Here is a 27,919-nt window from a genome sequence, read left to right as displayed (position 1 = left end):
GACCACTGGCTTTCCCACCCATTTTTAGAGAATGCAATTCCTTTGGGATACCTGATATACCTCACAGTTAAATAGTTCTCAAGCCCGGCACTGGTGGCTCACGCCTGTAATCCTGGCTACTCAAGAAGCCAAGGTCTGAGGATGGCAGTTCAAAGCCAGTCTAGGCAGGAAACTCCATGAAACTCTTATCTCCAGTTAACCACCAGAAAACCTCAAGTGGCACTATGGCTGAGTCCAAACTCCACAACCAACCAAAACAACTACCACCAGGCCCAGCTGTTTACCACCATGTGGATTCCTACATCCCCACCCCAAGGACAGAAATCATCAAGGCTCTATGAGGAAGCCCCAGAAAGTAAAGCCTGGCTGGCTCAATAACAGAAAAGGTAATGAAAGGCTGGACGCAAGATTCCCAGTCAAAGGCAGGAGAAGCAAAGCTTGGAGCAGAGCGCTCCTCCCCTGGAAGGACAGCTTCCTCTCTGAGGCAGGTGTTTCTTTTTGCCTTTAACTACACAGACCCTATATTTATTTACCTGTTTGGAGATTTTTAAAATACTAGGCTTTGAAGCTGTCGAATTCCAGGGACAGTCATCACAGGTAAAGCCAGGAGGTCCTGCACCCCAAGAAGCCCCTGGGGCTGAGCGTCCCTCTCCTAGGCCATTACACCTGGAAGCCCATCCTGCTCCAGTCCTGCCACGCGCATCGGAACCTCCTTAGGGGGCAATGGGATTCCAGGAAGTTGGGGGGGGGTACAAAAGAGCCAGGCCTTGTCTCCCTTGGCTGGCAAGTGTCATGATCCCAGCCTCCTCCCCCCAGATCCAGGCTCTTGCGGCCTGAGTGGGGATGGTGGCTGGCGATGAGGTGGCTGGGCAGAAGAGGGTGGGGAGAACTGAACTGACCACATGAAGCCAAAGAAGCCCCTCTTCTCCTCTTGGAACAAGAGGGTGCAAATGAGTCCTCAGCATGGTCTTTTTTCTTGCTGAACAAGATGGATTGGAAAACAAATTGGCTCAAATAAAGCATGTAATTAGATTAAAGTCTCTTGCCCAGTGTCTTTGGGAGTGCACAGAGCTCTCCTGGCTGGAGGCAGGAGACCGGGCTGGCTGAAATGCTCCTGGACATCCAGAGTTTGGGGGAAGAGCTCAGGGTCAGTGCTCCGTGGCCGTCAGGTGGCTCATGGCATGGAAGACATAGGCTGGACGGCCCTGCGCTAGGAGGAGGGAGGGCGGATGGTAGGAAGCGTGCTCCTGGGGCTGGCAGTTTTCTCGTGCAGTGCTCAGGGCAATCCTCAAGCTGCTGGGTGTCACCTACTTCCTCATGGGTACAGGTCACCCAGACGGTGCGGGGGAAAGGCAGTTTGTCCCCTCCCAGGCATTCCCGCACGGGACAGACAGAGCTGCCCTCTGAGCCTACGGCAGCTTCTACAGACAGAAAGCAGGGTTAAGGTGTGGCATGAGTGACAGGGCAGGGACCGGGGTGACCTTCATGGCAGTCCCATAGCTGGCACCTGCTGGGGGAGGGGGGACCAGGCCCAGTAAGCAGGTAAGTAAAGGCTGACAGAAATAAAGGAGGTAATGTTTTCCTATTACCTATGTGCAGCCATACATTTTCACTCATTTCTAGTTTATTTGTAATATCTAATACAAAACAAATGCTCATGCTCTGTGACAGGGAGAATCAGGGCAAGAGAGAACTGTGTGCACGTTCAGACGGACAGAACGGTTCTGAAGCACTTTTTTAGTGTGAGGCGGGTGGAGTCCGTGCAAGACCGATATGGCTATGGAAGCTGAAGATGCTTCACAGAGACTGGCAGGAGGAAGGAACTGCCAGCAACAGAGGGCAGGGGAGGCAGAGGACATGCTACTATGGAAGGAAACGGAGTAAACAAGGGCCACTGTGGACAGAGGGAGTCCTCAGACAGCCGAGTCAGCCTTGAAATGCTGCTGCGTGACAACGCGATTCCAGCAGAGGAAGAATCATCCCAAAAGGTGAGTTTTGCTCCACATGCACTGCTTACAAAAGCAATAAGGCTGCTGAGATGTCCCGTGAAGATTGCCCATCTGGAATGCTTTCAAATGCGAATGAATCACGTCACAGGTATCTGGAAGCTATATTTCCGGAAAACCAGCTGTGATCCAACGGTGTCACAGGAGAGGTTGCAGCCCCCCTTGCCCCAAATGCCTGGAACCAGAGAAGCTTTGGAACTTGAACTGTTTGGTATTTTAGAAGGTTTGCATAAGTACGATGGCTTATTTGGGGGATGGATATAAATCTAAAGGTGCAATTCCTTTGTGTTCCCTGTATTCCCAGCACACACCGCGTGGGGCAATTTGAGGTGCAATGTTTTGTACACCTTGACTCTGATCTCAGCTGTGGCATGGTCTACTTGGGGCATTGTGTCAGTGCTCAGAATGTTTAGGATGTCAGAGCATGAGAGGATCTTTCCGATTAACCTGTACAAGGTTTGCTTTAAGGAAGGACACCCAGTGAACACCAGGTAACAGTGACACAGATGACTCTGGTCATCCACAGAAGATCCTTCACACACCAGGCAGGACACCACTGCCCTCCCCAAGTCACATGCGGGGTGTGGAGCAAATCCTAAGCTTACCCTGGTCTCGCTGCCTGCCCTGACCTCCGCAGGGGACAGTGCTGGGCTTTGACAAGATGCCACGTTCAGACCTTCCTTCTACAGTTTTCTGTCACTTAAGCACTTCTATTCCTTCCCATCCAGGACTCAGGTTCCCAACTGTGGTTCTGCCAGCATCTGTGTGTTCCTGACTCCCAGCCCTCCACAAGCCAACAAGAACTGAGTGGGGACTGTACACCTCAGGGGTGCAGGCCTGACTGCACAGACCCCCCCACACACACACACACCTGCCCTAGGAAGCTTCAAAATGGGCCTTCCAGAGAGGCTTCTAGAACAATTCTGGTAGACAAAGATTTAACCAGCCTTCCCCTACAAGCGAAGCCCATGGTGAAGATACTATTTAACGCACACACACCAGCTTGTTTAGAAGCTGGATGAGAGCAGCCTGGCCCCCTTGAGGCAGAGTTCACAGTGCAGCATGGGCCACCTGAGCTTACGTATCTCCCTTCTCTAGCAGTCAGACTTTCTGGAAGTCCTGAGGACCAAAGCTCCCGCCCAGCGCACTTCCTACTGTTATTGTTTGGCTCACCAAAATCTTGAACTGCAGAACAAGTTCCAAAAGCCGAAGGACTGGAGGCAGGACTCAAGTGGTAGAGCACCTGCCTAGCAAGTGCAAGTCCCTGAGTTGAAAGACCCAGTACTCCAAAACAATCAATCAAACAAACACAAAAAGGCTTTGTCTCCCAAGAGACAAGCTCTAAAAACCCTAGAGAGAGGCTAATAGAGATTTCTTCCGGGGAAGATGAAGTGCCTCGCTGGATGAGGCACGCTCACTGGGGGCGGGAGACATGGAGGGTACCAATCGTAGGGAGAAATGATGTACCGGTGAGACCTGCATCAGACCACAGAGCCATCAGCCTGCCACTGCTTAACACCTTTTCAAGATGCAAATTCTGCCTGGTAAGATGAATCATCTGGAATTTTTGCTTTGAGCACCCCAAATTTCTAGCCATGTCACCACTAGTTCTAAGTACAAGCAGTTCTCCATAACTTAGAATTCTATATCCCCCAAACTCAACAAACCATGGATCAAAAATATTTAAGATCAAGGGATGGGTAAGAATGTTGGAAGTGTGAGGGGGGAGTTTGGCCTAGTGGTAGACTGCTTGTCTAGCATGCACGAAGATCCGGGTTTGATTCCTTGGTACCACATATATAGAAAAACCAGAACTGGTGCTGTGGCTCAAGTGGTAGAGCTCTAGTCTTGAGAAATCCCAAGGCACAATGCTTAGGCTATGAGTTCAAGCCCCAGGACTGGCACCAAAAAAAAAAAAAAAAAGAATGTTGGAAGAGGTGACATCGATCAAGATACATTGTATTCATAAATGCTTTGTAAAGGGCCAGGAGTTTGGCCTAGTGGTAGAGTGCTTGCCTAGCATGCATGAAGACCGGGGTTCGATTCCTCAGTATCACATAGAAAAAAGCCAGAAGTGGTGCTGAGGCTCACATGGTACAATTCTAGCCTTGGGAAAGTTCAAGGACAGTGCTCAGGCCCTGAGCTCAAGCCCAGGACTAGCAATACATAAATTAATAAATAAATTAAATAAATGCTTTGTAAAATGGTAACTCTTGTACAACTACTAAAAAAAGAAAACAATATACAACTATAAAAATTTTTGAGGGGAGGCCAGGAGTTTGGCCTAGTGGTAGAATGCTTGCCTAGCATGCATGGAGACCCGGGTTCGATTCCTCAGTACCACATGCATAGAAAAAAGCTGGAAGTGGTGCTGAGGCTCAAGTGGTAAAGCTCTAGCCTTGAGAAAGTCCAAGGACAGGGCTCAGACCCTGAGCTCAAGCCCAGGACTGGCAAAAAAAAAAAAAAAAAAATTGAGGGGAAAAAAAACCCCCAGAAGTATACACAGCAATTACATCATTTCAGGCACTGCAAGTGATCTAGAGATGGCCTAAAGTCTACAGGAGGGCAGGGAGAGGCTCTGTGAAAATGCTGCACTTTTTAATATAAGGGCCTAGAGCATCTATGGATTTGGGGGTCCTGGGGACCCTAGACCCAGTCCCCTGCAACTGTGACTGCACAGAGACCCCTGTATTGTCCTCTTATCTACCATCTGTGCCACCAGGAAAACAGCAGCCCATCTGGAGAGCAGTGAGCCACCTTAAACTAGAGACTATGTTTATTAGGCAGCAGAAGACCCAGCCAGCTCTTAACAATACTTGCCAACGGCTAGGCCACAGAAGATGACTGAGTACATGTTATACAGGTGGACTTGGCTAAATGCACAACACAATCCTCCATTGTGCTTGCCTCTTTCTCACCCAGTACACCTGCAAAGCACGGTTACCCCAGATCCTAGCACTAGCTGTATGCAACCTCAAGGTACCTGCACACAGCAAAATGAATGCATGGACATTTAAGTGCACAAAATTCCCAGAATTGGTGAGAAGATAGGATCTATGAAAAGTCACTACCAAGCTGGCAGAACAAGAAATTCCCCCATTTTCAGCCTGTAGCCAAGATGAAGCCAGGGAAGGATTAATAGAGCACAGAATCTGTATTTCATAAGCCCTTCCAAATTGCAGAAAAGGCTGCACCTGCCTCCACCCGTCTGGGGCTACTAATCCTCTGTAACAACTCTGTGGCCCCCATTCTATCTCGCACTCGGTGGGCAGGGTTATCCCATGTATTTCCCTTTAATAAGCTGAAACCATTCGGGCACTGAATTCACTGCTGTCTGCTCCCACCGGGCCTGCCCCATGGGGTCTTCTTGTCAGCTCTCCCAGTGAACAGGGGATTTTGTGTTCAGCAGGGAAAACAAAGCTGTCCCAACAGGGATCCAGTTGGCTCTCCGTGTGCTTCTCCAGCGAGAGCCAACATGGACACACACTAGAACTACTGTCAGCACGGGAGGAGAAATTCAGATGAGCTGAGCCGCGGTTCCCTGGCAAGGAAGGCTGTAAGAGGGGAATGCTCGTGGCTCTGTTCAGCATCCTCCTGCATGACTGGCTGACTTGCTAGTTCCACTGGTTAAGCTAGTGCAGATGAGGTAGTGCCTTGGAACCCAGTGGTACCCTTAAGTCTGCCTGTACCCCAAACCTAGGCAGTTGTTGAACAAGAAGCATACTCATGCCCAAGGCTGAGCTAAACTGCTCTCTACATAGAGAAAAGGCCTCAAGACTCACCCTTGCCTTCTAGGTCCAGTTATAACAGTGCCACAGTGATACACGGTCACTCATGCCCCCCAAAGTTGCTATAGTAATCCAGGAAAACCGATGTGTGTGGTTATGAACCACTATATGATTTTGCTCCTGAAACCTGTAGACTGTTTTATCCAGCACTCACTCCTTGAAGCAATGAGGTATGATCATGTGATCAAGATCTGGCCAATAAAACATGAGTGATATTCAACACTTTTAGGCCCAACCCGTACGTCTCTTTAGAGTTTCCAAGGGGTAACTTTGAAGCTCCAGAGGATGGTACAGCCCCTTGTGAAAGGACCCTGGGCCTTGGACTCACTGCTGAGAAGCAAGTCACTCAACCAGGAACAGCCATGAACGATAGCTGCTGTATAAGCAAGTGGGGGTGTTAGGGGTGTCCACTACAGCGTATACCTTTGCCTGACTGATATGGGAAGTAGAGTATCTGAATTAGGACAGCGCAGTGGTAGTGTATGTGATAGAAGAGATGGAGGGAGGTCATGTAACACAAAAGTCCTTCCGTAGGGGACAGCATAGATAAAACACAAACTCACAGACCGTCCCCCAGTCGTCATCCCCCCTACCCTGTACTAAGAAAATCTCCTACATTGCTTACAATTAGCCCTCAGTATTATAGAGATACTGGTTCCAGGACCCCTACAGATATAAAAACTCAAGGACATTCCACTGCTTTATATAAAATGTCATAGTATTTCATGTAAGTTACATATATTCTCCTTTAAATCATCTCTAAATTACCTTATCATGCAAATACAATGTAAACAATTGTGGTTCTGTATTCTCTAGGGAATGGCAGCCTACAGAAAGTCTATATAGATTCATCACACACACAATTCTCATTCAAGGACGGCTGAATCCACATACTTGGAACCCTTGAATACAGAGGCCGACAGCAGCTGGCATGGTATGTGTCCTGCCCTGACCCCCTTACACATACCCCAGCACACACATACTTCACCCTCCACTACTGCTGGTGTTGGCCGCCTTCTCTGACACTTGCCTGTGGCTTCATTTGGTTGTTCATGTTAGTCCCTACCAGACACTTCATAGCCTACGGTCAACTATGTGAGGATAGAATGGCACCTTAAGTAGAACAGCTTCTCTAACCTGTCAAGTTCTTTCTAGGATTTTCCAAAGCTGTGTGCTTTCCCAGCTTCCTCCCCTCCCCTTTCTTCCCTGCTGCCCCTGGAAGCACTCCTTGGTGAGTCACCCACACAAGAATACCTGTCTCAGGCCCCAGAGGTTGTAGAGACCTCAATCCAAGTCACCAGGGCATCAAAATGTGTGTCTGTCTAGCATTCTTCTGCTTCATCCACCTACTGCAGTGAACAGGACACAAACAGAAGGACAAGGAATCCAGAATCAGGACTCCTCCTTCTTATTGGCTTCAAAGAGGCTGTAATGATTTTTAGGTGCAAAGGTAGAAACTCAATAGTGGAACTAAAGGAATGGCCTCCTGGGACAGAAGAATGTTTGCTCAGAGAACTAGAAGGTGTCCTACCCACTCTGGCCAGAGAAGGGAAAGGGAGAGAAATCAACAGGTTGGTGCCTAGCTGGGTCTAGGATTTCAGGAAAATCTTGAAGCAGTTTTCTCTTGAGTCCATTGCTCTAAACCTTCCATGAAACTAGGACTTGAACTTGAGGCCTGGGCACCAACCCTTAACATGTTGCTCAAGGGTGACACTCTACCACTTGAGCCACAACTCCGGGTCTGGCTGTGTGTATGAGTGTGATTAATTGGAAGTAAGAGTCGAATAGACTTTGCTGCCTGGGAAGACTGAAAACCAGGATTCTCAGATGCCCTTGGCCAGTACCATGCTGAGAAATATTTAACAGCTGGCTCTCTGGGGGAGAAAAAATAGTCTTGATAGGTACCATCGCCAGTTTCCAATGCGTGAATGACCCCACTGTGGCAAATTTCAGACTACCAGCATGATACCCAAATGCTAAGTTAGAAAAAGATGAGCACACCCTCAGCTGATGAGTGGATCAACAAGCTGTGGTATTTGTACACAATGGAATTCTATGCTGCTGTCAGAAAAAAACGACATCGACCCATTTGTTAGGAAATGGAAAGACTTAGAAAAAATCATATTAAGTGAAGTAAGCCAGACTCAAAGGAACTTAGGCTCAATGGTTTCCCTCATTCGTCATAATCAGTAGAAACCTTGGGCTCTCCTAGCAGAGATCTGCAATAGAGCAAAACCTAGATACATAAGGCCATATAATGTGAAGCTAATTGAAAGGACCTCCAGGATACTGAAACAAAAGCCATATAACGAATGATTGTTGTCCTTAATGTGCTATGTTGTCTCTCATGTCTTTTGCTGTCCCTTGGGTATCTCATATTGTTACAGTATCTCACTTTGTTATCTGATATATTGAATTTATTTGTATTTGGTTATTTGAAATTTGATAGGGAAGGGGGGAAAACCAAGACGGGTGGGGGGTGTGGGGGGGGGAAGGTAATGGGTACCAAGAAATGTGAAAGGATATCAATGTATGTGAATTAATGCACCTTCTATCTGGCAAATATCATGTAACCCTTTTATTAATTACAATAAAAAATATTAAAAAAAAAGAAAAAGATGAGCACAATTGGTTCTACAGAGCTTTCATGAGTATGTGCCAGGTCCCAGTACAGGCTCTCAGATAGCTAAGAGTCTCATCATTTCGGATCTCCGTAATCACAAGATTCTTTTATTTTTGTTATTATAGAGGTGATATACAGAAGGGAGTTATAGTAATATCAGTCATGAGATGAATACTTTTTGCGGTTTTTTTTTTTGACAGTATCACCCCTTCCCTTGTTCTTTTCTTCTTTGAGGTAGTAGGATTTGAACTCGGGGCCTTACTCCTAGTAGGCAAATGCTCTATGACTTGAGCCATACTCCCAGCCCACACAAGGCTTTCTCCTTCCCTGGATCCCACAATGCAATCTACCTTTTTTCTTTTCTTTTCTTTTGGAGACAGTCTTGGTATGTTGCCTGGACTGGCCTCAAACTCCTCCTACCTCAACTCCCAGGATTACAGGCACGACACCATCTCTGACTACACTTTACTCTGGCCACACCTTACCATCAAAAACACAATGACAGAAGACACTGGCATCTCTAGAGAAGGAAACAACAAGGGGATTTCCCCCCTGCTCTCCAGATGCAACCTTCTGCTCTTACTAACACCTGAGCTCTGACTTACACAGCAAACATAGGTCCACATTCTGCTCAATCCTATCTCTGAACCCAGCATGAAGAACAGGTGGGAGACCTGTTTCCTGTGGCCATAACCAGGGCTTAGGAATGGGTGGGGGGAAAGAGAGAGGATCGGTGACAACTGTTCTGCTCAGCCAGTAGGGCTGGGATAGCCTGAGTGTCACTAGCCAAGGAGGGGAGGCAGCTGACAGGCTCTTGTCCTCCAAAGTCTATCTAAAGACCTGTGTGCAACAGAGAGGTTCCCAGACTACAGTTCCCAGGCCTCTCTTCACCCCTTTCCTACCAAAGCCATGACCTCCTCGATGAGATCTCCAGTCCCCTCTACACAGCCCAGGAGGAGCCCTGCAGGCCAGCCTCTGATAGTGTGCCGGAGAACACATGGCTGGTTCTCTGCCCATTAGGTCCCACCCCGCTGCTGCCAACGCAATTCAGGAAGGAGGGTGGCACTTCTAAGTGATCCACACAATTGACCTCCAACCAAGCCCCACAACCTTTAACTGAGACCACTGTAGGTGCTGCTACCCTGTCACAGGGTTGGAGGGGACATTATTTACTCCAGTTCCTGAGCAAGCTGGAGAGCAACAGAAGAACAGGAGAGATTGGGCACAAGAGCCTCAAGTCAGGGTATGGTGGCCCCTGCCACCAAGCCCAGTTCAGTACTCTACAGGAATCCTGAGGGGTTTGAAACAGAGGTCTGCGCAGACACCGCCCAAGGGTGGCCTTCTCTCCGCCTTAGCCTGGCTCTGCAGTCTGCATCCCACCACCCTCTGCCAGCAAAGGCCCACGACAGCTGTGTGACATGGTGTACAGGGATGGAGTCTCCCATCCTCTCCCCAACACCTGTCACTTGTCCCATCAATCATTCCCCTTGACTCCTCAGTGGGAAGAGCTCCCGGGAAGCGTGAAATATTCCACCCCACTTGCTCCTCTGGCCTCCCAGCTCATCCCTTTGTCTTGCTCCAGGCTTGGGCAGCTCCACCTGCGAAGGCCCCAGGACAGCACAACAATGGGGTCCTGAATCCTGCCATGCAAACAGCTTCCTTTGTGCTCCTTGGGGTGACAAGTCCCTAGCAGCAGGGGTGAGGGTTCCCTGTCCTGTTCACCCCAGCCTGACCTCTGCCCCTATCCTTTGTGCAGGCACCAGAAAGGGTGGGAAAAAGAGGGAGAAGAAGTGGCCAAAAAAAGGAAGACAAACAAGGTAGGTGGTAGAGTGGGTTATAGAAAAGACAAAAAAAAAAAAACACTAACGGGAAGACAGGAAACACATAGAAAAGCAGAATCTGAGACAGAATCTAGAGAAAGGTAGCCCAAAGAGATAGATGGAAGAAAGAAGGAGAAGAGATGCATTCCAGATTTCAGGATGCCCAGAGGCTGTTGAATCCATACCAAATTGTTGTTTGGGATCCAAATGGTCACATGTGCTGACAAAGCCGTAAAGTTCAGCCTAACACAGATGGGATCAGATGAGGCCCCTCTCCCGTTGTTCCATCTCTGGATTCCTGAGCTGATGATGTAGGTTTAGCTCAGTGGTTCTCAATCAGGGACTGCTCTGTCTGAGGGCACTGATTATCGCCACTGGCTGCAGGGAAGGTAGTGACAGGTACCTAGAGAGTGGATGTGGCTCAACATCCTACAGCCATACCACAAAGAATCCTTCAGCTCACATGCCAATACTGCCAAGGTAAAGAAATGCTGGTTTAAATCTTGGTTTAAGGGGGATGTAACTCTGCGGTATAATCTTCCTTTAGCATGTAGGAGGCCCTGGGTTCCATGGCAAGAGAGGGGAGGAGCTGGGATTAAAACACAAAAAATAATTGTTTGGTATTTCTCAGCTTCTACATGCTTTGCGCTCACCAAGGAGCTTTAAGCCAGTCCTGATCTTTCTCCTCCTCTCTCTGCCTGAAGAGGCCCTTCCAAGATGCTCCTCTCAAGGCAGCTCAGAACTCACAGGCCTACAAATGTGGGTAGGCTGGGTTCTGACTGGCTCAGAGCACCATCTCCCCTAAAAGGGCATGTGAGAGTGCTCATTTCTGTATTCCTAACTACTCAGGGGCTGAGATCTGAGGATCAAGGTTCAAAGCTGCTTAGGGCAGGAAATTCCATGAAACTGTCACCCCCAACTAACCAGCTCTGTGTCTTATGTAGAGTGCTAACCTTGAGCGAAAAAGCTAATGGACAGTCCCTAGGCCCTGAGTTCAAGTTCCAACACCAATACCAAAAAGAGAACAAAAAAGAAAAAAGAACATTACTCAGTAATTTGCAAGTATGAAAACAAAAACAGAACAACAAAACCTGCTGACATGTGTAGAAATGTCACAATAAAACCCTTTCCATATATGGAATGAATGCTCATAAAAGGAGAAAAAAGAACGTTGTTCACAACTCTGTTCTTGCTATTTCTCTGAACTTTCTCGTAATAAAAAGTTTAACAATACGTTTACTCATGCACTAATTGAAAACATACTAAAATTTGCAGTCAAGCTCAAAATGTGGGATCACTTTCATTTTAGGATGAGCTAAATTTTACCATGGGAAGAGGGATAGGCAAAAGAATAGCTAAATAGAGCTGTACTGGAAGACACACGGCCTTTTTATTCCTCGGCTACCCTCACAGCCATGTGACGTAGAGAGCCACTGACAGGGTCCATCCAGAAATGCTGCAGCATCTCTCAAGGCTTCCTGAGAGAACACATGGGTTTCAGCCACTGTAAGTACTCCAGAGGTTCGCAGTTCTTCCTTTGGGGGTGGGTGACTAACTTTGTTGTTGGGGCTACCCCATGAAGTACAGGATGTCTGACAACATTTCTGGCCTCCACCCACCAGATGCCTGTGGCACATGTGCCCTAGTCGTGACAACTGAAAACATCTCCAGACAGTGCCAGATGTTCCCCGAGGGACAGAATACCCCCTGGTTGAGACACTGAAATATATAGACAGAACACAAATGCTCTCTGTAAGCCAGTCTTTGCACCAGTCCAAGTTTACCCTCCATGTGTGATCTGTTGCAAACTGTCTTGATGGCTTGGTGACACACTGTATCTTTCCACTTACATATTCTGTGATACAATTATGTGACTACACCCTTATTAACTCTGATAATAAGAAAAACCCATAGGCTGCTTCCCTTGGGAATTATTATAAACATCCTTTGTTTCCATGGACTAAATTCCTAGAAATGAACCAATGGAACCACAGGTATTTCTGACTATGTAATACTTTCCATGCAGAGAAGGCACCAAGCATCTCTCTCAGTACCAGACTGGGTAAGTGCCTGTATCCTCAATCCTTTTCATCACTGGAAATCTCTTTTTTATTTTCTGAAAACTGTCAAACTCAGGTTTTTAAGATAGTATTTTTGTTGATGTTAGTTTATAATTAACAGTAGATATATTCTTCATAAACTCATTGCATTTTTATAACTTCTCTGAATTTCTAGTTTTTCTTTTCTTTTTTTTTTTTTGGCCTGTCCTGTGACTTGAACTCAGGGCCTGGGCTCTGTACCTGATTCCCTGTGCTCAAGGCTAGTGCTCTACCACTTGGGCCACACAGCACCACTTCCAGCTGTTTATGTGGTACTGAGGAATCAAACGCAAGGCTTCATGCATGCTAGGCAAGCACTCTAAGCCATATTCCTAGCCCTTCTAGTTTACTTTCTTCAAACTCTTTATATTAAAATCTTTCTCTCATTTTCTGCTTATAGCAGAAATTTCCCTTTGTTATTTCTACTTTTCAAATCAAATCTGGAAAGCTTTCTTCTCCTTTTGGTTACATATATAATGATATTGATGTGATACTAATATATTATCATGTTTTGATATCATATGTATGCTACAGTAGAACTTTAAAAGATTCATTAGATATCTATAACCTTTTAACCCATTAATGATACACAGCCCAAAGAAGAAATCTAATTTTGTTATTTTTAAATTTATTTTGCCAGTCCTTGGTCTTGAGTCTGGGCCTACGTGCTGTCTCTAGGCTCTTTTTGCTTAAGGCTAGTGCTCTACCATTTGAGCCACAGCATTACTGCAGGCTTTTTCTGTGATTGCCTGGAGATAAGACTCTCATGGACTTTCCTGCCCGGGCTGGCTTTGAACTGTGATTCCCCAGATCTCAGCCTCCTGAATAGCTAGAATTACAGGCATAGCCACTGGCACTCCACTCTTTGTCATTTTTAAAGAACCAGTTTTCCCAGCCACATTTGTTGCCTGCTTTTCCATTTTCCTCTCTGACCATATATACAGTAAGCTCCTCTTTCTGGGCTTTATGCTCAGCTTTGATGATCTTTCTCCTCCCACGACAGTACCACATTCATTTCAATATCCTGTTCAGAATATTAAAAAAAAATCTGCTATGGCTAATCATCCTTCTTTAGTCATCGTCAAAAAATATTCTTGTCCATTTTTGCACATTTATTTTTATAGCTAAACTTTAGATTCCTGTCCTACTATACTGTGCTTTTGGCCAGGAATTTTGCTAAATGTATAGGTTATTTCTGAGAGAACTGACATTTTAACAACAAAAAAAATGGGAGTCCTTCCTGGCTAAAATATGACAAAGCTGTTTTCTCTGCTCTTAGTGTCCTTTGGAAAAATCTTGTCCTTTTCACATACATTATATACTATATATACTTATGTACATTACATATACATATTCATATGTATTATATATAAACATTTATTTCTATGTTTGCCATTTTTATTACTACTCTAATTAAAATTATCTTCCATAAATATTAAAACAATGCCTTCAATGACCAACTGCTATAGGCCAGATACCCTCCCAGGCTGGACAGAGAACCTACAGACATTGGGCTATGTTCAACCTGTCATGTGCAGGTTACCACTTAATCCAAGTCTTTATGTGAGTCACTTTAATGAACCCCCAAAATAACACTGAAGTGGGACTATTATTGTTTCCCAAAGCACCACCAGAATTCAAGCAAAACCTGTTCCCAATGTTAGTACCTCCTCTTCTCTCCGATACTTCACTTTTTTTTCCAGTCTTACAGGCATGCTCCCATTTCTCACTAACATGCTCCCCATCTTCAGAGATGGAACAAGTCTCGCTACCCAGGTGGCAAGTCTATATGGTCCCACTTTCTTCTGGGTGTGTTAAGAAGCCAACAGAAAAGAATGCTAAGGTCGCCCCCTTCCCCAAAACACAACTACTGGCCCTGGTTGAGTTCTTGCTGCTGCAGGTCTGGTGCCTGGCCCCCCAGTTCTCTCTCTAGACTCTCCCAAAGGGCTGCTGGCACCTGTGGAAAGTATCCTCAGACTGAGGCCAGGGGAACAGTTAATGAAATCAAACAGGGAGAGCACAATGAGACAGGCTGGGAGTAAGGGCCCAGGACCCCTGATGGGAGGCCAGGGAGCCCAGGAGGCTGTTGTCTTTGTACCTCAACCCCAGGTACAACTTTTGCTCCAAGGCATCTGTGTTCTTCAAGCAGAAGAGGCCGACAAAAAAGCAACAACTAACCAGCCAGGGTGGCCCTTCCTTTCTCCCCAGTTCTGTGCCCACTGCAGAGAAGGCCCACTGCATGGGTAGAAATTTGGCTTGGAGCCCGGAGATTGGGGCTGGTGAGGTAGGGCTCACATGGGCTCTGAATGCCAACCTGCTCATCTCTTCCCAACTCAACCCTTAGGGCACAGAGGAGCATGAAGGATGCAAGCCTGGCTACAAATCAGCCCATGGGCATCCTGGGGAAAATCCCTAGATAGTGTTATCTGTCAGAAGTAGAAGGGGTTATGGTAGGCAAGCAAGCAGGTACATAGGAAGAAGCCCTAGCAGAAGATAGCTCCTGCCTCAGAGCCATGCTGGGGTGCCCCGGTCCCATCCCTTCATTCTTCAAGTAGGAAAGGCTGCCATACTAACCAAGCTCCTCCCATTGAGCCAAGTGACCTCCACAATCAGCTGATGCCTGTCAGGAAGCCTTGGGTACCACATCCTTTTTGAGTGTATGGGGGAGGTGTCCCTCCTGGCTTTCTTTGCCACAGACCTCCTATGGCACCGTGTTCCTGGTCATCCTGCCCTGACAGCTCACCAACTATGTGAGGGAGCAGGTAAAGAACACTCCCTGCAGGCCCTTCAAGAAGATGAGTTCAGGGTGAGGTTATGTCCCCCAGCTTTCAGAACACATTCTTGGCTTATTCTTTCTTCTGTTACACAGGCAAAATAAATAAGCTTTCTCAGGCAGCCTCACTCAGGGGCCTCTGCCACTCAAACACTGCAAAGAGCTAACAGGTTTAGAGGTATGTAGAACCCAGACCCCTCACTTCCTACAGAAGGGAGCTCCTGGCCTCTAGCCCAAAGCATCTCAGCCCATGCAACAAGGCTGGGCAGGTCTGTCTGTGGTGGTAAACCCCATGGCCCAGCTCAGAGCCAAGGGGTGGCTGGGGCTTTCCGGAGGCCACCAGGGCAGGTCAGCAAATGTCTGGCCAAAGCTTCAAGCCTCTCCAAGCCCCAAACCAGCTCGCCCAGCCCTTCTGTGAGGAAAGTACTTGCTAAGAATGTTTATTTACTGCTTGCTTCAGCTTAAATCTTATTTGCCAAGGTCTGGAATAAAGAAAATAAATAGCCCCCAAATAAGAGTTAGAAAAGTCAATTAAAAGCCAGGCGTGGTGGCTCACGCCTGTAATCCTAGCTACTCAGGAAGCTGAGACCTGAGGATCACGGATCAAAGCGAGCCTGGGCACTGAAGTCTGTGAGACTCTGATCTGTAATTAACTGCCAGAAAACCAGAAGTAGGGATATGACTCAAGGTGTAGGATGGTAGCTGTGAGCTGAACAGCTCAGGGACAATGCCCAGGCCCAGAGTTCAAGTCCCATGACCGACAATAAAAAAAAGTCAATTAAACAACCTAAGACTACTCAATTACAAGCAATACATTTCCAAAGAGGATGCTGCAGGTGTTTAGAATTGTTGGAGAAGTCCTCAACCTGGGGGTATGGCATAGTGGAAGAATACATACATATGGCTCAGGAAACAATCCCTAGCTCCACAGAATTAAAAAGATCTCAGGAACATCTCCCACACTCTGAGTTCAAGCCCCAGGATGCCCCCCCCCCAAAAAAAACCCCACTTCATAGCGTCTACACCAACAGTAACATGATATGAACCCAGCTGTGGTAACTACTGGTGACCATGTCACAAGCAATGCTGATGGAGGGGGAATCCTAATGAAACAATTAGGGTAAAAGAGTGTGAGGACAGGACTATCTCCACACCTCATCTCACAGGAACTGAGAGCTCTGTGACCAGTTACCCATTCCCCAGCCTCAGCACCCTGCCTCTTCCTCCCCAGAAGGCCCAGGAAGGAGCGGTGCAGTCCTGGCCTTTGGAGACTTGGTCTTTGGCACCAAATATCCACTATTTTGTTTGTAGGAGGGAGGTCCAAGAAAGTCACCTGTGGCTCCATTCTCTTCAGCATAGCCCAGGGAGTGAGGCTGCTAGCCACAACTAGTAGAGCTGAGATATAGGCCACGGGAGAGTCTACACTCCTAGTCCCTCTTCTCCCTCCCTGCCCTACCCCCTACTACAGAGCTAAAGTGTCAATTGAGAAGACACAAAGACAGCAGCTTACCTTCCGGTTCCTCCATGCTGGTGGCTGCAGTAGTTGGTGGTGCTACAGGGATCTCTGGGGTTCAGGACAGGGAGGAAGAGAAAACAAAGAAAACATTATTTTTGACCTTGGAAAGACAAATGAGCTTAGCAGAGACTCTTCTCAACCTTTCCTGAGATGTTTCCCTCAGTTTAGGGAAAGTCAGGGAGAAAAAGAAAGCCAGTAACATCTTATTCTCCTTGCTCTCCTGTCCCTTCATGTATGGGCCAGGGATATCACAGCTCCCTAGTGTGAAGGAGGGATGGGATAGGGAGGAACAGGAGAGAGCTGAGCTGGCAGCCCAGAGGGGTGTCATGTGCCTCCCTCTCAGTTCTACTACCTTAATGTAATCCACTCAGCTCATCCAGGGACAGGGGAGAGGGACTGCCCAGGCTCTCTTCCCATCCTGACATGGCTACCTGGGCTCTGCCCACCTGTAACCTCAACACATGGGGGCAGAGGGAGCAGGCTCTTGCAGCAAGGAATGGCTTGCCAGGTGCTAGGAACCTGCCTATAAGGCAGAGAAGGATATGTGGCCTTGACTATGGTTCCAGGGGCTCCAATCTCATAAACTAAGACTTTTTCTCAGCAGATAAACTAGCATGAGATTGCCAAGTAAAGGACCTATAAAAAGCAAATTTACAAAAAAAAAAAAAAAAAAAAAAAAAAAACGAGAAGGGCAGGCTCTGTGGGATTTACGAACTCTACTGAAGCTCTTCAGTTCTGCTGAAGACAGACAGAATCCGTCAATAAAGGGTGTGGCTGTATTACAATAAAACCTTACTGTAAACATTGATGTTTGAATTTCATGTGACCTTTTTTGAGGGAGGGTGGTCCTAGGGCTTGAAATCAGGACCTAGGCATTGTCTATTAGCTTTTCTGCTCAAGGACAGCACTCTACCACTTGAGGGACAACTCTGCTTCTGGCTTTTTGGTGGTACTGGTAGTAAGTCTCACAGACTTTAGTGCCTGAGCTGGCTTGAATCTACAATCTTCAGATCTCAGCCTCATGAGTGTCTAGGAGAACAGGCATGAACCACTGGTGCCCAGTTTTACATGACTTTGTATGCATCATAAAATATTGTTCTCACCAGGAGCTATGGCTCACGGCTGTTATCTAGCTACTCAGGAGGCTGAGATCTGAGGATCTCAGTTCAAAGCCAGCTCAGGCACTAAAAAGTCTGTGAGACTCTTATTTCCAATTTAATCACTAGAAAACCCAACAGTGGCGCTGTGGCTCAAGGGGTAGGATGGTAGCCTTGAGCTGAAGAGGTCAGGGACAGTGTTAAGGCCAAGAGTTCAAGCCCTAAGACCCACAAAAAAAAAGTCAAAGAGAATGTGTGTGTATGGCTTGAACTCTGGGCCTGGGTGCTGTACCTGAGCTCTTCAGCTCAAGGTTACTGCCCTATCCCTTGTGCCAGAGCCCCACTTCCCCTTTTCTAGTGATTAATTGGAGAGAAGAGTCTCACAGTCTTTAGTGTCTGGGCTGGCTTTGAACTGTGGATCTTCAGATCTCAGCTTCCTAAGTAGCTAGGATTACAGGAGTGAGCCACTGTTCCCGGCTTGCTTTGATTTTTGTCTCACCCATTAAACAAAAAAGGGTACAAACCACCGAGCCACATAAAAGAAGGCAATAAGTCAGCTTCATGGGCCAGTTTGCCAACCTTGTTCTCTAGAGAACCCAAATTTGTTCCTTGGATTCTGCCCTGTTTGCTGGAATTTGTTCCATCTCCTGCCCTCCTTTCTTGGCTTTGTCAGCCCCACTCAAGGATTCAACACAGCTGAGGATAGGCTAAGGCTGAGCCAGCTCCTATATGGAGCTCCCTAGCTAGAGCTAATTCTCTGCTCTCAATACCAACCTGACTACTACATGCCAAATATCAGCCTTTAAGTGACCCCTGCCATCCCGCTCACCCTCTCTCTCCATGTTCCAGCAATTCAGGAATGAACAAGTGATCTAACACCAACCTCGGACACCTCCCAAGACTGCTATTAATCCTTCACAGGACCATGGGCACCATGCACAGAGCCCTGGCAAGTTCCTCTGAAGGGTCCTGAGCTTTCAGTCTTTTCTGATATCACTCTACCTAGTCAGAGGAAATAATGGTTTGCAACATCAACCTGCCCCCCAATTCTGGAATCAATTTTTGAGAAGGGGCTCATACTGGGGAATGGGGCTTTCTCCCCACCCAGAAGTCAGGACTATGGGCTACAGATAGGCTGAATCAGCCAAGCACCCAATTACATCTGCAAGAACCAGGCTTGGGGGGGGGGTGTCCTCCCCAGGGGACTCACAGAAAACTAAGTACTGAGTGCAAAGATGCCAACCAGGCCACAAGCTCCTCCCACCCACAGAACTGCACGTACTGATACAGGGGGCGATGGGAGAGCGGCTCTGCTGATAGCCTTTGGCGCAGCGATTGCAGGTGATGCCGGTCACGCCGTCCTTGCAGGGACACTGGCCAGTGGTTTGGTTGCAAGTCTTGCCAGCAGCACCCACAGGATGACAATCACAGGCTGTGGAGAACAAGAAACAAGAGGGTCAAGGACAAGGAGATGGGACCCTTCCCACTCGGTGGTGTCCCATGGACCCCATCACAGGAGAAGAAAAGAGACAGGGGGAGCAGAACTTGTGAGAGGGGGAGTTTGGCCAAGTCCACAGGTTTCAGAAGCTTCCTGACTGGCTATCTGGAAATGAGGAAGAAAAGACAAATGGATCTTTTTTGAAGAAAAAATCAAATGGATCCTTAAAGGGCTTCTTTGGCAGCAAGGGAGGGATGCCGGAAGGCTTCCAAGGTCCAAGAGGATAGCTTGCACGCAGGCCTGGCTGAGAGGTAGAACTCAAGCTTAGCATGTGCGAGGCACTGCATTGGATTCCCCAACACAGAAAAAAAAAGATGAAGATAAATCTGATTTCAAGAAGGCAGAGCCTAGAGATCATACATTAGTAGTGGTGGTAGAGTGAGAATTTGGAGTTGTACTTTCCTTTAATAAGTCTATGTGTTTTCCCCTTCTTCTCTTGGCCTGCTCTCAAGCCCCAGATTCTTTGTGGATCTCCTGGTGGTAATGCAACGTATGGAGCCTGATGAAGCCCAGGAGTCTGCAGGTCACATGGAGATACAGAGAGGAGGCCCCTACCTGTTTGGTAACCAGGGGTCTATGGTTCAGGCTTCTGTGTCATAAACCCATACCATGTACACAGCACTGTACAAGGAACAGATAGGTACAGGCACCTGCTGAGAATTCACAGGAAAGAAGACAGCCAAGTGGAGAGGTAAAGCTACACACCTGGGTTTTAGGTTACTGCACAGATGAGACATGACATTCTCCTCCTGATTTGATAAAAACGAGAGCTGGCTCAAGCTCTTCAACAAATTGAAAATGAAGGCTCTTTGCCAAACTCATTCTACGAAGCCACTATAACCCTCATCTTAAACCAGACAGAGATTCATCAAAGAAAGAGAACTACAGACCCATTTCTTTGATGAATATTGACGCAAAACTTCTCAACAAAATACTGGCCAACTGTCTTCAGAAACTCATCAAAAAATATACACTATGATCAAACAGGATTCATCACAGGGATGCAAAGCTTGTTCAATATACGCAAATCAATTATTATAATTCAACACATCAACAGGAGCAAAGAGAAGAATCACATGATTGTCTCAATAGATGCAGAAAGGCATTTGACAAGATCCAACACCCCTTTATGCTAAAAGCTCTAGAGAAACTAGGAATCCACAGAACATTCCTCAGTATAATAAAGGCGGTATATGACAAACCCACAGCTAGCATTATATTTAATGGCAAAAAGCTAAAGCCATTTCCTCTAAAATCAGGAATGACACAAGGATGCCCACTCTCTCCACTTCTTTTTAACATAGTTTTAGAATTCCTAGCCAGAGCAATAAGGCAAGAAGCATAAAGAGGATCCAAATAGGAAATGAGGAAGTGAAACTTTCCCTCTTTGCCGATGACATGATTCTGTACTTAAAGAACCCTATAGACTCCACTCCCAAGCTGCTTGAGCTGATTCAAAACTTTGGCAAGGTAGCAGGGTATAAAATTAATCCTCAAAAATATACTGCCTTCCTACATGCCAACAATGAGAGGAATGAGGCAACAATCAGGAAAGCAACTCCTTTTGTAGTAGCTTCAAAGAAAATAAAGTACCTAGGAATTAACTAAGAATGTAAAGGACCTTTTTGATGAAAACTTTAAAACCCTGAAAAAGGAAATTAAAGCAGAACTGAGGAAATGGAAAAACCTCCCATGCTCCTGGATTGGAAGAATTAACATCGTGAAAATGGCAATCTTGCCCAGGGCTAGCTACAAATTCAACGCAATACCCATCAATACCTCAATGTCATTCTTTAAAAAAAATAGAAGAGGCAATCCAAAATTTCATACGGAACAATAAAAGACCCCATACAGCAAAAACAATTCTTAGCAGAAAGAACAACCCAGGAGGAATTTCAATACCAAACTTTAGATTCTATTACAAAGCTATAGTGACCAAAACAGCTTGGTACTGGCACAAGAACAGGCCCGAAGATCAATGGAATAGAACTGAGGACCCAGATATTAAACCACAGACCTATGGCCATCTAATCTTTGATAAGGAAGCCCAAAAAATAGAAGGGAGGAAAGACAGCCTCTTCAACAAGTGGTGCTGGCAGAACTGGTTAAGCACCTGCAGAAAACTAAAGTTGGATCCTTCTTTGTCACCCTGTACTAGGATTAACTCCAAATGGATCAAAGACCTTGAGGTAAAAGCAGATACACTGAAAACTTTACAAGAAGAAATAGGAGATACACTAGGTCTCTTTGGCCCAGGTTGTAACTTTAATAAGGACCCAGAAACACAACAAATCAGAGAAAGTCTGGATATGTGGGACTGCATTAAACTGCAGAGCTTCTGTATGGCAAAGGATATAGCTAGCAAATTAACTAGAAAGCCTACAGAGTGGGAGAAGATCTTCACTAACCATACAATGGACAAAGGCCTCATATCTAAAATATATCAACAGCTCAAAAAATTGAATCACTCCAAAACTAATCTCCAAAGAAACAACCATCCCACTACAAGATGGGCCAAAGACTTAAAGAGAGTCTTCTCTGAAGAACTAAGAATGGCATATAGACACATGAAGAAATGATCGACATCTCTGGCCATAAAACAAATGCAAATTAAAACAACTCTAAGATTCCACCTCATTCCAGGTAGAATGGCCAGGATCAAGAAATCTAAAAACAACAGATGCTGGAGGGGATGTGGCCAGGAGGGATTACTACTACACTGTTGGTGGGAGTGCAAACTCCTTCAACCACTATGGAAAGCAGTATGGCAATTCCTCAAAAGACTAAACATAGAGCTCCCCTATGATCCAGCAATTCCACTACTTGGCATTTACTCAATCATCCAGAAACAAGGACATACTAAATCCACTAGCACAACGATGTCCACTGCAGCACTATTTATCATAGCAAAGATATGGAACCAACCCAGATGTCCCTCAGTTGATGAGTGGATCACCAAGATATGGTATTTATACACAATGGTATTCTATGCTGCTGTCAGAAAGAACGACATTGCCCCATTTGTAAGGAAATGGAAAGACTTAGAAAAAAATCGTATTAAGTAAAGTAAGCCAGACTCAAAGGAACATGGGTTCAATGGTTTCCCTCATTTATCATAATCAGTAGAAACCTTGGGCTCTCCTAGCAGAGATTTACAATAGAGCGAAACCTAGATATATAAGGCCATATAGTATGACACTAAATGAAAGGACCACCAAGATATGGAAACAAAAGCCATATAATGAGTGATTGTTGTCCTTAATGTACTATGTTATCTCTCATCTCTTTTGCTGTCCCTTGGTTATCTCATATTGTTACTGTATTTTACCTTGTTATCTGATATATTGTATATATGCGTATTTGGTTATTTGAAATTGGATAGGGAATGGGGGAAAACAAGATGAGGGACAGGGGTGGAGAGAGAGAAATGGGGACCAAGACATGAGAAAGGGTATCAATGTATGTGAAATAATGCATCTTCTATCAGGTGAATACAATGTAAACCTTCTATTAATTATAATAAAAATACATGAAAAAAAAGAATGAGAGCTGGGTGGTGCACCCATCATGCTACATTCTGTGCAGCTGTGTCCAAAAGACCCATTTCTAGCAAGGAAGCAGTAAGGACTTTGGGGGACATGTCCCCCCAAACCATGAGCCTCTGGGCAAGAATAGCCACTCTAGAAGGAAGGGAGCATCCATGAGCTCATAGTGTAAAGAGAGGACAAGAGACGATGTTCTGTTTATCTCCTTGTCCTGAGAAAACCCAGAGAGCGTATGCCTGGGGTATGGCAAGGCATCCTTCAGACATTTCTACTCATGCTACAAGCTGATTTTATGTTTCTGCAGAATAGCCAAGAAACTACATGAGAACAGACATTATCAATGAGCTATAGCAGAATTTCTGAGCAAGCACAGCTCTGCACAATAGCATGAGTCCGATATGAAAATGCAGCCTCTCCTGAGGAAAGTCCAGAGAGAAGATATAGAATAAGGAGGGAGGGAAAGAAAAAGCAAAACAAAATGTGAGCTATTGTTCACCACAGTTATCCTAGACATGTAGGGGCTTCTGGAAGCACTGGAGTGAGAGTTCAGCCTTGGATGAGCATCAGGCTGGAGAGCAAGCCCGGGATCTGTGGGAAGTGATGGAGTGTTTCAGTCTTGCCCCTCACAAGAGAATGCCTTTTGTGAGGACATTGTCTTCTAGCTAGACTCAATTCAAGTTCACAACCAATGGTAGGCTGTTTTTTTAAGCCAGTGATGAGCCTGAGCACCAGAGGGAATGTGCTGAGGATGACAATGAGGATATGATAGCTGGAGGGGTCTCCTGATTCTTCTCAGTGGCTTCCAAAGCCCATTCCCATGATGGGAATGGTGATCGCACATGGCCACATCTTTAATTTGGCCAGGTGAATGACAATGAAGGCCCAGGATCCCACAATCCAGCCCTTACAGTGGATGGCAACTCTAAGAGCTCCCTTGGCCTGCTCTGCAAGTCTGCTGGTAATGCTAAAATTCATGCCAAGACCTTCTCCCTTGGGTGCGGATGGAACACAGCTGTGTGCCAGTAACTTCTGGATCTTTGAACTTGGCTGGAGGAAGGTCATAAAAGGTTTCTCAGTCCCAAAAGGTTCTGAGCCAACTCACACCCCGGCACCACCTTTAGCCCAGGTCATTGTAATCTTGGCAGGAACTGGCCCAGCACAGGCTCCGGGTAGAGGCAGGAGGACTATGCATTGTTCTCACCCTGCCCTGCACAGCTGGTGAGCTCAAATGCCTGGACTGGAACACTATAGGGAGGGGCCAAGTGCCAACTGAGGTCTGCTGGAGCAGAGGGCCATCGGCGTGGCAGGCAGCTCCACGTCTGCTGGGGACAATAGGCTCTTCCTCAAGGTCCATCCGCTTTAATTAGAGAAGTGAACTGCTGGCTTTGCAAAGCTTCCTCCCAGGATTCCACAAAGAATCCAACCCATGTATCTGGTCTAAACTGAGGCAGCAGGCTTCCACACCTGCAAATCAGTGTTATAGGAAGAGACCCCTCTGTGTTCCAAATGTCATTCAGGCACCTTACCAGGGGATAGTGTGGCCATCATCAGGTGGCTCTGTCCACTGCAGTGCACACCCACCCAGCCTTCTGCAGATCCCCTAAACATATCTATCTCAGGCACATTACCTCCTCTGGTTCCCACAATATCCCTGGCAAACCTGTGTACTGACAGTAGGACAAGACCACAGATGGGCAAGGAAGTCACAGGACAAATGAGATCATGTGGCGATGGGAAGGCCCTGGTGCACTGGGGAGATGCCCAGGCTCCTCACTCTCCCTCTGTATTTTTTTCTTTCAGAGGTTTGCTCTGGTCTGTTGCAAACCACATGATACAGTCAGCATCACACTTTTTTTCGCCAGTCCTGGAGCTTGAACTCATAGACTGAGCACTGCCCCTGAACTTCTTTTGCTCAAGGCTTGTGTTCTACTAATTGAGCCACAGTGCCACTTCTGGCTTTCTCTGAGTAGTTTATTGGAAAAGAGTCTCACAGACTTTCCTGCCCAGGCTGGCTTTGAACTATAGTATTCAGATCTCAGCTTCCTGAGTAGCTAGGATGACAGGTATGAGCCACTGGCACCTGGATTCGTATTATTTTTTATTTTTATGTATGTGGTACTAAGGATTTGAACCCAGGACCTCATGAATTCTAGGCAAGCACTCCACCACTAAGCCATATCTGCTCATTCTTGATGGTGCCAAACTGTCCCCAAAGACTGATCATAACTAAAATCAGAAATAGGGGCACAGGGATGACCCAAATTGCAGCCCCTGTGAGAAGGGTTTCAAGATGTGGGGGAAAGAATTGCTGTATGGCAACACACCCAAGATGAGTTTCTCTACTGATGAGAAAAAGAGAATCTGGCTATCAAAGGTCAAGAGTCTGAGCCCATGGGAGCCGCAGGGACAACCTTTAGAAAAGAGGTCACAGAGATGCTGCTGTGGCCCTGCACTCACACACACACACACACAGATACACACATTTAGTTACCCAGAAATAAACATACATTCCCCCCCTCTACACTTTTTCCATCCCACCTCTCTCTCCCTCCCCCCCCCTCTCTCTCTCACACACACACACACTCACACACATGCGCGCGTGCACACACACATACAACAAGATGGAGTGAGCCAGGGACATGAGCAGAAGAGCAGAAGTCCTTTCCTTTGTGGGGGGCTCTGATGAGGGGGATGGACAGAACCTCCTCTGCCATAGGAAGCCCGCTTGATGACCCCTATTTCCCTGGAAACCATCCACTTTTTTTCAGAGGGAAGTCAGTGAATCCCTTCCCCGTCAGGTCACCCGTTTATCTGCACTGGGCTGGCAGCACCTGGTCATGGGAAACAAACTACTCAAAGTTTTTCCATGAAGGGAAAGGTGAGCTGAGAAGGAAGCCCAGGGCCCTGAGAATGTAGCAGGATCAGATTTCCCACAAACACCACAGGCTGCATAACCTCTGGGTTGAAGTAGAGGACCCAGACTGTCCTTGCCGTAGGTCACTGGATAGGAACAGAGTATTCAGAGAACTCACATAGGTTTAGCTGGGCAGCAGGAGACAGGGCCTGGCCTCCCTCTGCCAGTGCCTCTGGTGTCTTCTTCTCCAGATCACAGGTGGCTCTTGCTAAACTTGGAAGTTTGCCCTCTCATAAGGTCACCTAAGGCTTTGTCTCCATGTGTACCCAAAGAAACCAGAGTAGCTGCCTGCACCCTTAGACTTCACCCCCCCCCCCCCCCGTTGCTCTGCATCAGTGCCCTGGGCGTGGCAGGGCTCATGTTTCAAGGCATGCCACCTTCTGTATATACCTCTCAATTCCTCCTTACCTGCCTGCACTGTGCCAAAATCTTGCTGAGACTGGCTTTCTGTGAAAATAAGGCTACCCAGGGACTTCTGAGAGCCCTCGCACAGCTGGTCTGGAAGGAGCTGATCCCTGCTTTCCTGGGCATGAAGCGGTGACCTGAGTGCCTTCTAAACTCTTATTCTGGTTCCCAAGGGCTTGACAAATGCTATCAGCTGGGCATGCAGGCCAGAGGCTGACCCTTCCACTGCCACTCACACTGGGCTTTCTGTAATTCGTGTTGGAGTCTTTGTCAGGAAGTCTGGCAACTCCTAAGCAGCTTTGCTCAAGGGGCCTTGGACTGGACAGGAGCCTTAAGAGGCAAACAATCAAGGGTACACATTTGGGGAGGAGAGGGGAGCGGGCTTGTTATGGGCGCCTCTGAAAGGCACTGATCCTCAATTCAGACATCATGCCTCCAGCTAGTCCTGAAAGACAGATTCTGTCTGAACTCATGTTAGAAGCGGAATCACATCCCCCTCCCTCTGAAGTGCTAACCTCCATACCTATGAATGAGACAGATTTGAATGAAGGGTCTTTACAGATGTGATTCAGGTAAACAGATCATTAGAGTGGGCCTTAATCCTATGACTGATGTCATTATATGAAGAATTAGGCTATAGAGGAAAGACCATGAGGACACAGGAAGAAGATGGCCCTCTGTAATACCAGAGAGAAGCCTGGAACAGATCATTCCTTCTCAGAGTCAGAACATGTCAACCTAGCCAGCACCTTGACCTTGGATTTCTGGGAGAGAATGGATCTCCCATGACTAAGTTACCAAAGTAACTTTGGTACCCAAATAAAGTCCCTTTCCCTAGGAGTGCTCCCCAGAATCCAGAGTAGACTGTCCTGCCATTTAGCCCACCAGCCTTGGGCCCTCTCATATCCCAGCTCCCTTGTTTATCTATTTACCCATCAAAGTGTACCTGGATCATTTATCTTTAGGGACAATTATGAATAATGTTGTTCTAAACATTGGTACAGGTTTACATTTCTCTTGGATAAATACCTGTGAGTGGGATCATTTGGCAATATGTTTCACATCAGGAGAGCCTGCCTGCTAAGTTATTTTCCAATGAGGCTGTACCATTTGGAATTCTCACCAGTAGTGATCAATAGTTCCAATTATTTCTTATCCCTGCTAAGTGCTTGGAATTGTGTATAAGTTCTACTTATTTATCCAAGAGGTGTCTATTCAAATACTTTGTCCACTTTTAGTTGGGCTGTTGTTGTTGCTTTTGTTGCTGTTTTGTTTTGGGTTTTTTTGTGGGTCATGGGGCTTGAAGTTGGCCTGGGCACTGTTCCTGAGTTGTTCAGCTCAAGGCTACTGTCCTTCCCTTGAGCCAAGTCCCACTTCCTGTTTTCTAGAGGTTAACTGGAGATAAAGAGTCTCAGGTCCTTTTGTGCCTGGGCTGGCTTTGAACCTTGATCCTCAGATCTCAGCCTCCTAAGTAGCTAGGGTTACAGCCACTGCGCCCAGCTGAGAGTTCTTTATCTATTCTGGATTCCACCCACTGTTGGGTATGGGATGTGCCAGTATTTTTCTCCTTATATATGGCTTGTTTTACAGAAGGAACCTTTTAAGGATAACCAGTCATGTGATGGTGGCTATCATCTTAGCCACATGGGAGACTGAGATTCAGATTACCAACACAGGCAGAAAAGGTTTGTGAGAGACTCATCTCAATGGAATAAGCTGGGCATGATGGCAAATAGGTGGACTGCAGTTGAGGACGAGATGGGAAGGGGTGGGGAAGAGGGAAAGGGGTGCAGGGATGAATCATGCAAAAAAAGGGCTGGAAGTCTGGCTCAGAG

The 27,919-nt window shown here is 46.6% G+C and overlaps 1 protein-coding gene across 2 annotated transcripts in view; it reads right to left on the bottom strand.

Moving 5' to 3' along the window:
- The window catches only part of Ntn1 (netrin 1), a 163,619-nt gene that overhangs the window by 22,945 nt on the left and 112,755 nt on the right, over positions 1 to 27,919 (bottom strand). For both annotated transcript variants that reach the window (XM_090349524.1, XM_090349526.1), the window contains exons 4-5: positions 19,005 to 19,154; positions 16,620 to 16,673 (exon numbers count right to left, since the gene is read on the bottom strand). In XM_090349524.1, coding sequence (XP_090205650.1) covers positions 16,620 to 16,673; positions 19,005 to 19,154 — 204 coding nt within the window. The remainder of the gene's footprint in view (positions 1 to 16,619; positions 16,674 to 19,004; positions 19,155 to 27,919) is intronic.

The sequence above is a fragment of the Megascapheus bottae genome, chromosome 17 (assembly GCF_031878675.1).
Source record: "Megascapheus bottae isolate mThoBot1 chromosome 17, mThoBot2.hap1, whole genome shotgun sequence".
Lineage (NCBI taxonomy): Eukaryota > Metazoa > Chordata > Mammalia > Rodentia > Geomyidae > Megascapheus > Megascapheus bottae.
Note: the sequence above shows the minus strand (reverse complement) of the source record. Positions and strands in the feature narration are given on the sequence as shown.